Raw genomic sequence first — 12,910 nt, 5'->3', positions numbered from 1 at the left:
AACTCCGGGTTCCCAGGAGCATTTGGTTACCCGGCCGAATTTGGATTGCAACAAAAAGACATAAGCCCCACGCGGGGGTCGAACCCGCAGCCTTAAGATTAAGAGTCTTACGCTCTACCGATTGAGCTAGCGAGGCTTGATATAAAAGAAATCTTTATATATCAATATTATATTATTGATACCCTCCATACTACAAAGGCTCTGTTTGCGAATCTACTTCTCATCCCCAATTGGCAGATACGGTTGCTTCCCATCACATGCCGGGTTAATCTTCCTATACACCCGAGTGTCTGTCTCCACCATAGACGTCGACGGCCAGGACCAGTCATCATCCCACCATCCTCCGACGTCCCTAATCACCAACATCGCTGGCCCTTCCATGAAGTCCGCCTCTCGTGCAAACCCATCATACGCCTTCCGAATCCCCATGTAGGTCCATTCCCTCCCAGAGACGCACTCACGCTTATGCCTGGTCAGCTCGATTTCCAATACTAACCTATGTAGTAGCGGTAAGCGGTCCACGAAGTGCATTGGATGCAGGTGACAATTGGGCCGCGGCGAAACGATGTAGCTCATCCGCTCGAGGTGTGGAAACATGGCCGGATTCAGCACAGCGGCTCCCAGCAATTTGGGCGCAACCGGTCGGGCGTACCTTGAAAAGTCGTCGGTTTCGGGGTTCCCGGAAAGGTCGTCGATTTCGAGGTACCGAGCCGAACATTTTGGGCGCAGTAGCATCTCAATATTCCCGCTTCCATTCTGCATCTCGATTCGCAGAGACGAGATATGCTCGAGCGCGTAAGGCCAATCATCGTGCTCCTCCGCTATGCTCTCATTACAGCACGACTGGTGCAGCGAGAGTGACTTCACCTGGAGCTCGCAGAGTAGCTTCCTGAGCTCCATTGCCACTCCGCCTTCGTTCCAGTCTCTGCCGAAACAGATCGCCATTCGGTCGGGAATGATGCCCTGCGATGAGAGAGCATTGACAACATGATCAATCAAGCGCGAGGCGGCGCCCTGGCGGAGGAAGAGGCGGATAGAGCTGTAGAGTTTACGACGACAGAGGGCATGGAGGCGTCGAGAACAGAGGGAGAAACTCTTGAGTGCTGGCGGGCCGTGTGCGACGTCCTTGATGGAGGCGAATCGACGAGGCGGGTCAAGTAAATCCATGATGTCGAGCAGGAGATCGTTTGAGAGTCTATTCATATTATCGATGCGCGGGGTGACTTTGTCGAGTGCCTAGTGCGGGGAAGCCATGATCAAGCGGTAGTATGTAGCGGCAACCCGCGCGGATACATATCAAGGCAAGAATGTGGGGACCTTGGCGTGCATCCGGCTTTGCAGCCAATCAAGGGCTTGATTCGTGATGGCGTACATATAAACACACTGCAGCGGGCACGATGTCTCCACTGATGGCCGAGGTCAACCGTTAGTCAGTCTTCACCGCCGCGATCCCCATCCCATCCCATCCCATCCCATCCAGTCAAATGCAATTAAATCTGATATATACCCCGCTGTGCCCATCCGGTTTGCGACCATAGCACAACGGTAGCAGTAGCCACCCCCGCGCCGGCAGCTCAGATGCATGAGATACCGAAGGCGACTTATTCGGGAAGGAAGGAGGGGGGACATGGGGACAATGGACTTAGTGCCACGATGTGCGGGGCATCTGTGTCTGTTCCTGCCTGCAGTTGTTCTGGCTCTCAGAGGAAGCCCTTAAAGCCTCCGCTGTCCCCCCGCCGCCTTGCAGTCCCACCCTTTCCCTTCGTCCTTTCCTCTCGTCCTTTCCTGTCTCGCCCCTACCAATCCAGCGCCCCACGATCACGATGTCTACCCCGAAATTGAACCCTCCATTCAAGGCCGAGCACTTGGGCTCGCTGTTGCGTCCCGACTACCTTCTTGCTGCTCGCAAGCAGTTTGACAAGAAGGAATTGAGCGCTGCAGAACTGAAGGATCATGAGGACAGGGCCATTTCAGAGGCTGTTAAGATGCAGAAGGAGGTTGGGCTGAAGGGTCTGACCGACGGAGAGTACAGGTACTTGAGTACCTGAGGGCATTGTCCGTGGGGCATGGAGTCTGATGCTAACTGTGGGACATCCGTAGACGTCACATGTATTGGGCCCCATTGAATCAGAGCACCGGCAATGCGAATGAAATGCTGATATAGCTAAGGTTCTACGATGGCTTCTTCGAGCACCTCGAAGGCTTCACTGGTGAGCACCCCGCGGTTGCATCAATAGCAAAAGCTAATTGTATCCCCAGAGGTCGATGCTCCTCCTCGGGAAATCTTCAAGGTAAACTCCATCGAGTGTTGAGTATCGGTCCTTCTGTGTCTAATCCCCACCCACCAGTTGTACGTACCCGATATTGCAGCTTTCCTCGCCGAGAACACCAAGCCGGCCGCAACCACACTCTGCACTGGCAAGATCAAGTATGTGCATACACGTTCCTGGTCCGCTATGTCCGCTTTCGCTAATCCAGACAGGCACGTCAAGAGCGGATACCTTCCCCAGTTCGAGGAGCTCAAGAAGTTCGTTGATCCTGAGGATATCCCAAACATCAAAATGACTTTGGCTGCTCCTGAATGGTACGGTACCCCCTTCAGTGGATGAATTGGCTTCCAGCCTTGCTGACATCCTCGCAGGTTCCATTTGCGTCACGGTATGCTCGAGACGGAGACTGTGGTATCGAGTGTTATACATGGCTAACTGGGAATTTTTCCAGGTCAACATGCCTACAGCAAAGATGTGTACAGCAACGATGAAGAACATTTCAACGACATTGCCGCTGCATACCGTACCGAGCTTGACATTCTGTACAAGGCTGGCGTTCGCAATGTCCAGATTGACGATCCTCTGTTGGCTTGTAGGTTTTCCAGAGGACTACAGGATGTATGAGACGGAGTGGCTAACAGCTTTCTTAGACTTCTGCGACGAGAACATGTTGAAGGGAATGAAGGCGGATGGCGAAGACCCAGCGGAGAGACTTGATGTAGGAAGCCCCCAGCTCAGACGGTTTCTGCCCATAGGATCATCATCTGACGCAGTTACTATCAGGCCTACATCCGCCTCTACAACAACTGCCTGCGTGACCGCGCCACCAACTGCCCAGATCTGGTTGTTGGCCTTCACTTGTGCAGAGGTGTGTGCAGAAAATCTCTACATCTGCTTTGCCGAACCCTTGGTTGACGGCTTTCGGATAATAGGAAATTTCCGGCACTCGATCCATTTCTCGGAGGGTGGCTACGAGCACATCGCCGTGAAGCTCTTCAACGAGATCAACGTTGACACCTATTACCTGGAGTACGACACGGAGAGAGCCGGATCCTTCGAGGCGCTCAAGCACCTCCCCAAAAACAAGTCCATCGTCCTCGGTCTCATCACCTCCAAATTCCCGGAGTTGGAGAACATCGACGACCTGCAGAAGCGTGTCCAGGAGGCGGCCAAGATCATCGCTTCTGGAAGTGAAGAGACCGAAGAGGAGGCCATGAAGAGAATCTGTGTTTCTCCTCAGTGCGGGTAAATCTGCTCCGAATCTCCGATGCCATTGTCACCGGGAATAGCTGACTGACGCGCCGGAATCTAGGTTCGCATCGCATGAAGAGGGCAACCTCCTCGGCCACGACGATATGAAGAAGAAGCTTGCCCTTGTCGTTGAGCTGGCCCAGAAGATCTAGATATCTTGAGATGGGAGGAACCTCGGCGCGGAAATTTCTTTACATAACTTTCAAAAGTCCTTGGTTTGATTCTAGGTTTAATTCCAAATACAATCATGAGTGTGGATGGAGGAAATAAATGCATACTCGCAACAAATCGGACCGCTGTGATCCAAGAGTGCATGCAAGTGCTTAGTTACTCTATGTATGACGGAATTGCGCAGAAAAAGCAACGTCGTGTCAGGGGGTCCAATGCGGCTCCAGGTTCTGGCGAGTTGAGGGATGGGGATCTTTACAGGTACTCTACATGCATATCTACATGACCATATGTAGTTTGGTTGGCTTCATGGAGTGCAGCGCGGATTACTTCTCTCTTTCTGCCGCGATTCGTATGCTACTCATGATCCTCGTTTCGTTATGCTATATTTTGTCTCTGTATGATATGTATGTCTGCTTGTTTGCCGGAGAAGATTTTGGAGCGATCATTCCAAAGATATTGAATCTATTGAATCTGGCAGTGTGCCCATCTCATCTGACCTATGTAGAGCACTCTACCCAGTGATTTTCGCGGTTGCTTGCAGATTTTTTGCACGTCGCCAGATTACGGTTATGATGTAGGTAGGTAGAGTAGAGTACATACCTGCGGGAGGATGCAGTGTCTCAGCAGGTCACCAATACCATCATAGGTAGACGATGAATGCGTTGGGTTACGGTAGATGGAGGAGAGCATACAATTCTCCAAGCCCGCTGTCACTCCGAAACGTGGGACCTTTCCGATGGTGGCTTGAAGAAGTTCATATCTCTCCGTAGATGGCACTGGCAGACGCGCACAGGCCAGCGGCCAGCCAGCCAGTCGGTCGGCCGCATTGGCCCAGCAATATTTGAGTCGTCGTCGATCGCGGCCGGCCGGCCGGAGCCCCCTCCAAGCTCTCTTTCAAGCTCTCCTAACTAGAGTACGGTAACCTCATGACATTAACTAACCGCTCCGAACCGGTTCGCTCGAGAACGCTCACGCTTCATTCGGCCTCCGCCTCCTTTCCGCGGCCGCGAGAATTCCGTGGGAATGCCGCGAGAATGCCAGTGCGGTGCAGAGTACTCTGCATAGAGTGCATACATAAAGCAGCTATGATATGTATCCTAGCATATGTAGTTCCGAGGAAGAGACAGCAGCAGCAGCGCCTCGTCCCGTCGTCGGGTATGTACCTGTCAAATATACGGCATGCACTCTGGGTAACTAGACCTCGCTCGCTCGCCAAATTCCCGTCTCGCACTCGCTCGCTCCCACATTTTCTCTGTACCGTAGTCTATACATATAATTAACTGGCGAGCCATGTGGGTCTTGAGTCTTGACGACAGCAGACAGTGGCGCTCTTTCCTTTTTCCTTTTTCCCCCATGCCAGGTCGGCGGCCAGAGCTTCCCGGGGTGGTTGATAATAATTTAACGAGGGAGCTGGATGGATGAATGAATGAATGACCCCCTTTTCTTGGCTTCAGCCCTCCTTTCAAGGTACAGACTCACATGTGTACACAGAGTACGAGACGATGCGTGGGGACTCGGAAGGGGCTAAAGTAGCTTGCAAGAATTTCGGAATCATGAGATGAACATTGAACACCGGCGCCGGCAGTGGTGGGTTGGCGAGAGGAGGAAGGAAAAAGGAAGAGGAAGAAGGTTGATTTACCGTGACCGGCGGCGGGCATTGTCGCCTCTCACTATGATAGTAACAGTACAATACATATTACATACTGCCCACTTCCTCTCCGCAGCCCGCCCGCCCCCGGACTCTCGCGTTAGTTACCTATTTGCACTGACTCCGATGGCCCCCGACACTGCGTCGTGTTCTGATATTGCGCTGCGGACCAACAAGTATCATAACTCCGCAAACTCATGGTCGAACATAAAGACGCCGCAGGTGAACTGACAGCGGTACGGGATCGTCAATTGCTCAACCGGGACTCCATCTTCCAGAGACCTTGCGATCCCGGCGCTGAGTTCCAATGTTTCAGGATTTCAGGATTTCAGCCCGTCCGCGTCGATTTTGCTTAGTCTGGGCTCGACGTACGTTCTTGATCGGTATTTGTGTGCATCAAGGTTGCATACTCCACCTACAGGTAACAGCATTCGAGCGAGTATCGGATGGTTGTCTAACCTTCTGGACAATGCGGAATGTATATATAGGATGCCGATTCACAGTAACTGGATATAGTAGACGCGGAGCCGAGTGGGATATTGAATCGGCTATTGATGTTTACCGTGCCCAGGAGTAACTAACTTCCTGGGAGCGGGAGGTCATCTGGGGGCGGAGAGCCAGTAGCTGGGGTGGTGGGGGTGATGAATGAAGCCGTCATGCCTCCCGCGGAGCTGGTGATGGGGGTTAAGGACCGTACATAACGTTCTCCAGGGGGCAGAGAAGTGCGTCGCGAGAGGTGACGACACCAGTTGAACTGTTGAAGAGCCTCTTCCACGTGACCTCCCGTCTTGTTACACCACTGTTGGCTCCTGCAGTAGCGTGTATCACTGTCAGTGGGAGTGCAGTACGCACAAAACGATTCACGATACATATTCGCATCGTCCAGACCGCGCAATGTTAGTCCTCGGTTTTTGAATTCGGGATTTCTCTGTCTTCAGTCGTTTTGAGAGCTGTCGCTCCTCCGGTGACTTCACACAAACCCTGAGCACCTGACTCTAGTTGTTTCTCTTCACTGACCAACATGCAGGCCCTCTGAAGACCGGAGCACGCACACTCACTCGTCACATCACGTGATCCGACAAGGGGCGTGTACCGGCCATTTCCTCACACTGACCCGGTCCACCCACCGTTCAGGCCAACCCCGACGATTAGGGCCATCGGTATGGTTCCAGAGATGTGGCGGTTTCATCCGTGTTGTGGATGCTTGGGAAGAGAAAAAAAACAATCCGAGTTTATGCACGAGGTCGTTCCGTATAACACGGCTAGAGTTAGAGTACATGTACCTGCATCTATGTACATCTCGCGCCGGACGCTTTCCCGGCGCAGCAGGAGATCGTCTCCATGTGCTTTCTTTCTTTAGGGCCCCAAATCACGTAGGAGATGCCTATATCATGCTACGTTATATGTCGCTGTAGTTTAGGTTGCCGCAAATTAATTTACTGTTTGCGGGCTACTCCCACTTCGACTCTCCTCCCTCTGTCAGTCTCCAAACCACCCCCCTTTCCCGCATCGAATCGTGACGAGCCCCAAAGTGAGGCATCATTTCGTTCCTTTTTCCGGCCGTCCATCCATCCATCAATCGAATCTGCTCCCCACAGCCGAAACACCGCATCCTCCACCGCCACCACCACCTCCACCACCACTCCCCTGCTGCTCCTACAACTAAACACCACGCGTCTACATCCACATACAAGAAGTCCGTCTGCTTCATTCGCTTTCAGCTCTCCCCGGTCGTTAATTCTTCGGCTTCGCTTGTTCAATATATTAGCCTGGACCGACGCTGCAGCACAAAGCAACCAGAGCAACCAGAGCAGAGCAACCAAAGCAACCGCACGCAACACGCACACGCCCTACAGCAACGAACCCGCGCCGCCGCCTTGTCCTCCTGCAACACGTCCCTGCACCACAACCACCACTACTATCCACCACTAACCTCCACCACCGCGGCCACATCCCTTCAACTGCACCATACGACCGCGTTGTAAATCGCCCTCCCTTCGGCTTCGTCTCCTCGATCGCACGCCGAACGCATCTCCCCCGCTCATCGCCGCCGCCGCCGTTCTCGACTCCCCCCTCACCCCCCCTCCCCCCACTTAATCTTTCAACTGGTTCACGAGGCGGGACGCTAGAACATTCACTATGGGGGGTTCGTTCAATCCGCACTCTTTGTTTCTCGTTGGCTGCGTGTTTGACGCAACTTTTGCTGACGTTTCATGTTCGTTTCTCTGTAGCTTCCGTGTCTAAGGTGTTGGTATGTTTCCCGAAATCGAGCGTCAATCAATCCCTACACAATTGCTGACGGATGTTTGCGCGTTTCCAGGCAAAGCTGTTCGGATCGAAGGAGATGAGACTATTGATGTTGGGTCTTGATGCCGCCGGAAAGACAAGTACGTCCGAGTCGTCCACCCCCTTCTCAAATTACGACTCACTGACACCTGCTGCAGCAATACTCTACAAGCTGAAGCTGAACCAAGGAGTCACCACCATTCCTACCGTCGGATTCAACGTCGAGACCGTCACATACAAGAATGTCAAGTTCAATGTCTGGGACGTCGGTGGTCAGGACAAGATCCGACCTCTTTGGCGCCATTACTTCTCTGGTATGTCTTGCGGCGCGCGCCCGCTGTAATGGCCCCCACAAGGCTCCCACCGGCTGACAATGGTTCTGCGGGTTTCTAGGTACACAGGGTCTCATCTTCGTGATCGACAGCAATGACCGAGACCGCATCGACGAAGCGCGGCAAGAACTGCATCGGATTATCCAGGACCGTGAGATGAAGGATTCGCTGTTATTGGTGTTTGCGAACAAGCAGGATTTACCCGGAGGTTTGTTAACCCGTCCCTCCGTCCCATCTCGAGCCGTTGCGTGCACCCCGTGGGGTCTACCACTTCCGCCCAGGATACGGACGAACCGGTGGATTTTTGTGTTTAACGAACCGCGCTGACTGGATGCGAATTAGCCATGCCGCCGGCCGAGGTGACCGAGAAGCTTCAGCTTTCGAAACTCAAGGATAGGGTGTGGTACGTGGTACCGAGTTGTGCCACTACGGGAGAGGGACTGTTTGAAGGCCTGGTAGGCAGCAATCCACCGTCTCATGTAGATGTGTGTGCTGACATGTTCGCGACAGGGTTGGCTATCCACAAACGTCAAGACCGCGACTCCGGCGGCACGCAAGTAATATCTGATCGGAGCATCCACCACCAAAAAGCAATACGAGGACATGAATTCGAATGGTGCGTAGGAGGAACGGAAGGAAGGAGGGAAAATATACGTTTTCTTCTTCTGAGAGTCTTCTTATAGACCTGAGCTTTTTCCAGCAAGCAAGGTGGGCCTGCCAGGCCTCTTTTTTTTTCTTTTCTCTTTTCCTTTTTTTGTTTCTGTTTCTCATTTTTGCCGTTCGTTGTTAGAGGGAAGTTTTTCCGCGTCACTCACAACTCTCACTCTCAGTCTCAGTCTGAATCTTTTCCTACACCTCCTGTCTGTCTCCTCGCCGATCGCGATCGCAATCGGATCCACAAGCTCAGCTCAGCTTCAGCTTATCCTTCCTATTTTCCCTTTTTTGTTGTGTCTTGCTTGTCCGTATCTGTGTCTGTATCCGTGTCTGTGTCCGTCTGTGTCCATCTGTGTCTGTTTTTGTGTTTGCAAACCTTTCTAAATACCCCCCCTTTTTCACTGTTTTTTTACTACTACTACTGCGGCTGCCACTGCTGCGGTTACTCCATAATGGTTTTTAATTTATGACCCGTTACGTTTTGTACCTTATCCTACATACTTTTACCTCACTTACTCATCTTATTCCCTTCGTCATCTGAAGTTGTATTGTATTACCACCACCACTATCGTTGTCGCTGTTTTATTATCACATTGCTTTTACTATCTAGCACTAGCCGCTGGAATTCAACTGTTGTTTTCTTTCTCTTTTCCTTGAACTTGAACTTGAACTTGTAAGCTGTAGTGTAGTCGTTGTCTTTGGTTTTTTGTATTTGTTGTTGTTTGTTGCTTTGTTGCTTTTGGTTTTGCCGCTTTTGTGTTTTTGGTTTTTGTTGTTGCTGTTGCTTTATGCGTTGATTTGCGTGGCATTGTGGGGCATTGTGTGCGGTGAAGGCGAAGGTGAAGGCGAAGATGTCGTCCATGGGGATAGATTGTGGTGGTGGTGGCTGCGGCTGCGGTGGTGCTCAATGGGGATGGATGGAGGGGAAGGAAGGATGGAGGAGAGGAGATGCGGGATGGGAAGGAGAGATGGAGGAGGGGTGGGCGGGGGGAGAATTGATATTCACTTCTACTCTACTGTACACGTGCCCAGTATCGGTGGCGGTCGGAAATTATGACATGCGTCCTTCACCTCCTTCCTCAACCTCAACAGCAGTCGTCACTCCACGGATGGATGGACGGACGAACACGTGGGGATCGGGGGCGGGTGATGGTGAGGTGATGGTGATGGTGATGGTGATGGTGATGGTGATGGTGATGGTGATGGTGATGGTGATGGTGATGGATGCGCTGCGAGGTTCAATAGGTCTCGCTCGCTCTGAATGGGGGGCTGAGGCTGGGAGTGGGCGGGTAGATGGGCTGGAGACTCGAGACTGGGGACTGGAGACTGGGTGGTGGGTGGAATAGGGACTCGAGACTGGATGGTGAGTAGAATGGAGGGTGCGGTGCTTTGCTATGTAGATACTGTTTTGTGCTTGTACCTAGGTTTTGAATGGGGTTTGGCAATTTACTGGTGAAATTTCTTCACGGGTCGGAGGACATCGCCTCGCTTTTTCACAATCACGGTCACATCCCATCACAGCATCACATGGACCAAAGATTGCGGAGTAATAGGAGCCGATACCGCGCCGAAGCGCAATGCCGACTCGTATGTAGATTTCCATTTACCACCCCCTTCAACTAGCTAGCTACTGCAAAGAAATACAACTCAAATCCACCACCCGATCCCAATCCCTTCCTTCACATCAATCGCGGTCCCATAGGACATCCGACTTCGTCTAAGCGAAGAGCTTGTGCTCGAGAGTCATATCCGATTCGGGAGCGAGCCCGACGCAAGCCCTGAAGATGTTGGACATGGCAGCGCGCTGCTTAGCGAGCGAGTTGATGACGGGGGTACCAGCGGGGGTGCAGGGAGCCTTGAGCATGTACGAGAGGATGCTCAGGACGGAGTGGAAGCCCTTGTACTCCTTAGTAGCAGCTCCAGAGGTGGAGCTCGACTTCCACGAGATACGCGTCATCAGCTCGGCAAGGACGCAGAGGTCGATGATGAGCGGGGACGCGAGCAGAGAGTCCTCGCAGATATTGGTCATCGAGATCGACTGGTGGCCGCCCATGAAGATCTCGGCGTAGTACTCATCCATAGCGCGCTTGTGGTCGCCGACCGCCGGCATGTACTTGATCACGACGGTGTGGTCGGGGTGCTCGTCCTTGGCGTAGAGGATCGAGTTGGCGGCGACCATGTCGTCAACAACGTTGGACTTGGAGATCTCCTTGGAGCGGAACTGCTGCGGCGCGTTGAGGTTGAGACCGTCGTTGTTGCCGAGGAAGTTGAAGGAAGCGATCGAGGTCAGCTTGATACCGGCGTTGATCAGGAAGTCGACGAGGGCCGACTTCATTTTGGTCTGGCCCGACTTGAAGTCGTCACCTCCAACGAATGCACCCTTCTGCTCGGCGAGCTCGATGCAGCCCGGAACGAGGGTGTTCTGCGGGGAACCGTTGATGAAGGGGACGCCCTCGAGGATCGAGGCGACGGCGAAGACGGTGGAGGGGGAGACCTCGTCGTGGGACGACTCAATGGCGCTGAGGAGGTTCTCGGCGGTGTCGTTGACGCCGGGGATGATCTCGGCGTAACGCTCGGTGTTGGCGGTCCAGAGGACGATGACCTTGTCGAGGCTGTTGGACTCCTTGAAGTTGCGGATGTCACCGCGGATCTTCTCGAGGTGCTCGGCCTTGGTGCCGGTGAGGAGGTTGTTGGCACGGTCCTCCTGGTTGGCGGCGATGAAGTCGGGGTAGTAGATGCTGGGAAGTGGCACCATCTTCTCCATCTCGGCGCGAACCTGCCTCTTGAGGTCGGGCTCGAGGACGGCGGCACGGTCCATGGCATCGCCAAGGTTCATGCCGTTGATGTCCCAACCACCGAGAACGAGGTCGTTGGGGTGGGCCATGGGCAGGACGTCGTGGAAGGGAATGTAGACCTCCTCTCCGGTCTCGGCATCATTTCCGAGCTTCAGAGTCGAAGCCATGATGACGGAACCGTAGTAGTTGGACTTCTTCTGGCCCTCACGTGACTCCCAGGTGAGGCCGTTGCGGTTGGCGATGATACCAGCGGTGACGGTGGAACCATTGTTTCCACCCCAACCGACAAGCATCAATCCGACCTTGCCGACCTTGCGGTCCACCTTGAAGTCGTACTTGGTCTCAACGGGCTGAGCGATGTACTTGCCGGTGTCGGCCGCCTTGGCGACCTTGGTGGTCAGGTACGTGTATGTGGACTTGATGGTGTCCTCCGTGTACTGGACATTGGGAGATTGGACCACGAAGAGATCACGACCGGTATGAGCGGGGGCAGCAACAGAGCCGTTGCTGCCATCGCCGTTTGCGTGAGGGGCCATGATGATGATTTTGGAGGTGGTAGGAGAGATTTTAGATGGAGAATATTAAATCGGAACACCCGCCGGAAGGAGCTGAGCGGTTGCTACCGTTATGGGGGTGGTGAACGCTGCGGAATTCATGTTAGCATCGTGTACGAGCCAGCAAACAAGCACGACTGAAGTAATTGGATAACATACGAGTTGAGGAGAGTGGAGAACGTGTTTGCGACTTTTGAGGTACCGGACTCGAAGTGTGAGTGCCGGTGAAACGATGGAGAAAAGGGGATGTTCGAAAAGGGTTGGAGTAGTTGAAGCTGTGCGAGTTGACGAGACGAGACGGTACGATACAATACGATAGATCAATGGATGCGATGATGATGATGATGAGGATTGAGGAAGACGCGGCGGGGTGCGAAGAACTTTATAGATTTGGCTGGAGAGCTAGCCAGGTACGAGTAATAGGTACGTACAACCAGGACATGGTAGATACATGGTACGTACGACCAACACCGTCACGCTCGCCCGTTTTCCCGACCGCCCACGGACCACCGTCCCCCCGTCCCCCTCCATGCGTATGTAGGCTCCAGACCAAACCAAACCCACCCACCCGTCCCCGTCCCCATCTCGCGGATTGGATAGAGCGGGGTAAAGCGGGTTCCGAAGAGTGAGAGTGTCCTTTTTTCCGCGGCACTTGGGTGTTGGGGGGGAGGAACTGTCACTCTGTCCTCAACCGAGCATTCCGTGTGCCTGACTGCCTGTGCCTGTGCCTGACCAAGACCCTGGACATGCCGGCGCCATCCCAACGGCATCTCTGTTCTTCTTTTTTTTTCTTTGCTGCTGCTGCTACCCTCCCTTCCAGAGCCTCCCCGCCCCCCAACACGGCAATGCCGGAGAACGAACGATGCACGCGAGGAGACTACCACAGCCGGGAAAAAACGCTGCAAGCCAGTCCCAAGAAGGGGCGCAGAACGCCATCGACCGACCAACC

General features: G+C 53.5%; 6 protein-coding genes and 1 non-coding gene across 7 annotated transcripts; 3 read left to right on the top strand and 4 right to left on the bottom strand.

Annotated features, from left to right (window-relative positions):
• Positions 1–63: 63 nt before the first annotated feature.
• On the bottom strand, positions 64–136 carry BZA05DRAFT_t135. Its single transcript has one exon. It is a non-coding gene; the product is annotated as a tRNA-Lys (tRNA).
• A 45-nt stretch (positions 137–181) lies between these two features.
• BZA05DRAFT_395102 (uncharacterized protein) lies at positions 182–1,476 on the bottom strand. Its single transcript, XM_051483402.1, has one exon. The coding sequence runs from the start codon at positions 1,201–1,203 to the stop codon at positions 214–216; it is 990 nt and encodes a 329-aa protein (XP_051340468.1). The 5' UTR covers positions 1,204–1,476; the 3' UTR covers positions 182–213.
• Positions 1,397–3,974, top strand: BZA05DRAFT_395100 (UROD/MetE-like protein). Its single transcript, XM_051483401.1, has 12 exons — positions 1,397–2,032; positions 2,101–2,109; positions 2,170–2,210; positions 2,260–2,291; positions 2,349–2,428; positions 2,483–2,584; positions 2,642–2,658; positions 2,722–2,862; positions 2,921–2,988; positions 3,054–3,138; positions 3,203–3,515; positions 3,583–3,974. Exons 1-12 carry the CDS (start codon positions 1,824–1,826, stop codon positions 3,671–3,673), a joined length of 1,188 nt encoding a protein of 395 aa, XP_051340467.1. The 5' UTR covers positions 1,397–1,823; the 3' UTR covers positions 3,674–3,974.
• A 428-nt stretch (positions 3,975–4,402) lies between these two features.
• BZA05DRAFT_417992 (uncharacterized protein) lies at positions 4,403–5,350 on the bottom strand (the record flags this gene model as incomplete). Its single annotated transcript, XM_051485486.1, has 3 exons — positions 4,403–4,600; positions 4,634–4,775; positions 5,172–5,350. The coding sequence occupies 3 exons, from the start codon at positions 5,348–5,350 to the stop codon at positions 4,403–4,405; spliced, it is 519 nt and encodes a 172-aa protein (XP_051340466.1).
• A 2,292-nt stretch (positions 5,351–7,642) lies between these two features.
• On the top strand, positions 7,643–8,519 carry BZA05DRAFT_335971 (ADP-ribosylation factor family-domain-containing protein; the record flags this gene model as incomplete). Its single annotated transcript, XM_051480792.1, has 5 exons — positions 7,643–7,727; positions 7,785–7,940; positions 8,020–8,166; positions 8,301–8,413; positions 8,469–8,519. The coding sequence occupies 5 exons, from the start codon at positions 7,643–7,645 to the stop codon at positions 8,517–8,519; spliced, it is 552 nt and encodes a 183-aa protein (XP_051340465.1).
• BZA05DRAFT_272677 (uncharacterized protein) lies at positions 8,411–9,273 on the top strand. Its single transcript, XM_051480254.1, has 3 exons — positions 8,411–8,413; positions 8,469–8,666; positions 8,749–9,273. Exons 2-3 carry the CDS (start codon positions 8,572–8,574, stop codon positions 9,080–9,082), a joined length of 429 nt encoding a protein of 142 aa, XP_051340464.1. The 5' UTR covers positions 8,411–8,413; positions 8,469–8,571; the 3' UTR covers positions 9,083–9,273.
• Positions 9,274–10,151: 878 nt separating this feature from the next.
• BZA05DRAFT_352092 (myo-inositol-1-phosphate synthase) lies at positions 10,152–12,363 on the bottom strand. Its single transcript, XM_051481307.1, has 2 exons — positions 12,121–12,363; positions 10,152–12,050 (listed from the first exon to the last, which is right to left on the bottom strand). Exon 2 carries the CDS (start codon positions 11,941–11,943, stop codon positions 10,330–10,332), a length of 1,614 nt encoding a protein of 537 aa, XP_051340463.1. The 5' UTR covers positions 11,944–12,050; positions 12,121–12,363; the 3' UTR covers positions 10,152–10,329.
• Positions 12,364–12,910: the final 547 nt, after the last annotated feature.

The sequence above is a fragment of the Tricharina praecox genome (assembly GCF_024521635.1).
Source record: "Tricharina praecox strain CBS 144465 chromosome Unknown BZA05scaffold_9, whole genome shotgun sequence".
NCBI classification, from domain to species: Eukaryota; Fungi; Ascomycota; class Pezizomycetes; order Pezizales; family Pyronemataceae; genus Tricharina; species Tricharina praecox.
Note: the sequence above shows the minus strand (reverse complement) of the source record. Positions and strands in the feature narration are given on the sequence as shown.

What these genes read in the sequence shown, in the direction of transcription:
- BZA05DRAFT_395102 (XM_051483402.1), bottom strand. Translation starts at nt 1,203, where the DNA reads ATGAATAGACTCTCAAACGATCTCCTGCTCGACATCATGGATTTACTT.
- BZA05DRAFT_395100 (XM_051483401.1), top strand. Translation starts at nt 1,824, where the DNA reads ATGTCTACCCCGAAATTGAACCCTCCATTCAAGGCCGAGCACTTGGGC. An exon ending in CTCCTCGGGAAATCTTCAAG is followed by an intron (nt 2,292 to 2,348) that starts GTAAACTCCATC and finishes CCCACCCACCAG; the next exon opens with TTGTACGTACCCGATATTGC. An exon ending in ACCCAGCGGAGAGACTTGAT is followed by an intron (nt 2,989 to 3,053) that starts GTAGGAAGCCCC and finishes AGTTACTATCAG; the next exon opens with GCCTACATCCGCCTCTACAA.
- BZA05DRAFT_272677 (XM_051480254.1), top strand. Translation starts at nt 8,572, where the DNA reads ATGGTGCGTAGGAGGAACGGAAGGAAGGAGGGAAAATATACGTTTTCT. An exon ending in AGCTTTTTCCAGCAAGCAAG is followed by an intron (nt 8,667 to 8,748) that starts GTGGGCCTGCCA and finishes GTTCGTTGTTAG; the next exon opens with AGGGAAGTTTTTCCGCGTCA.
- BZA05DRAFT_352092 (XM_051481307.1), bottom strand. Translation starts at nt 11,943, where the DNA reads ATGGCCCCTCACGCAAACGGCGATGGCAGCAACGGCTCTGTTGCTGCC.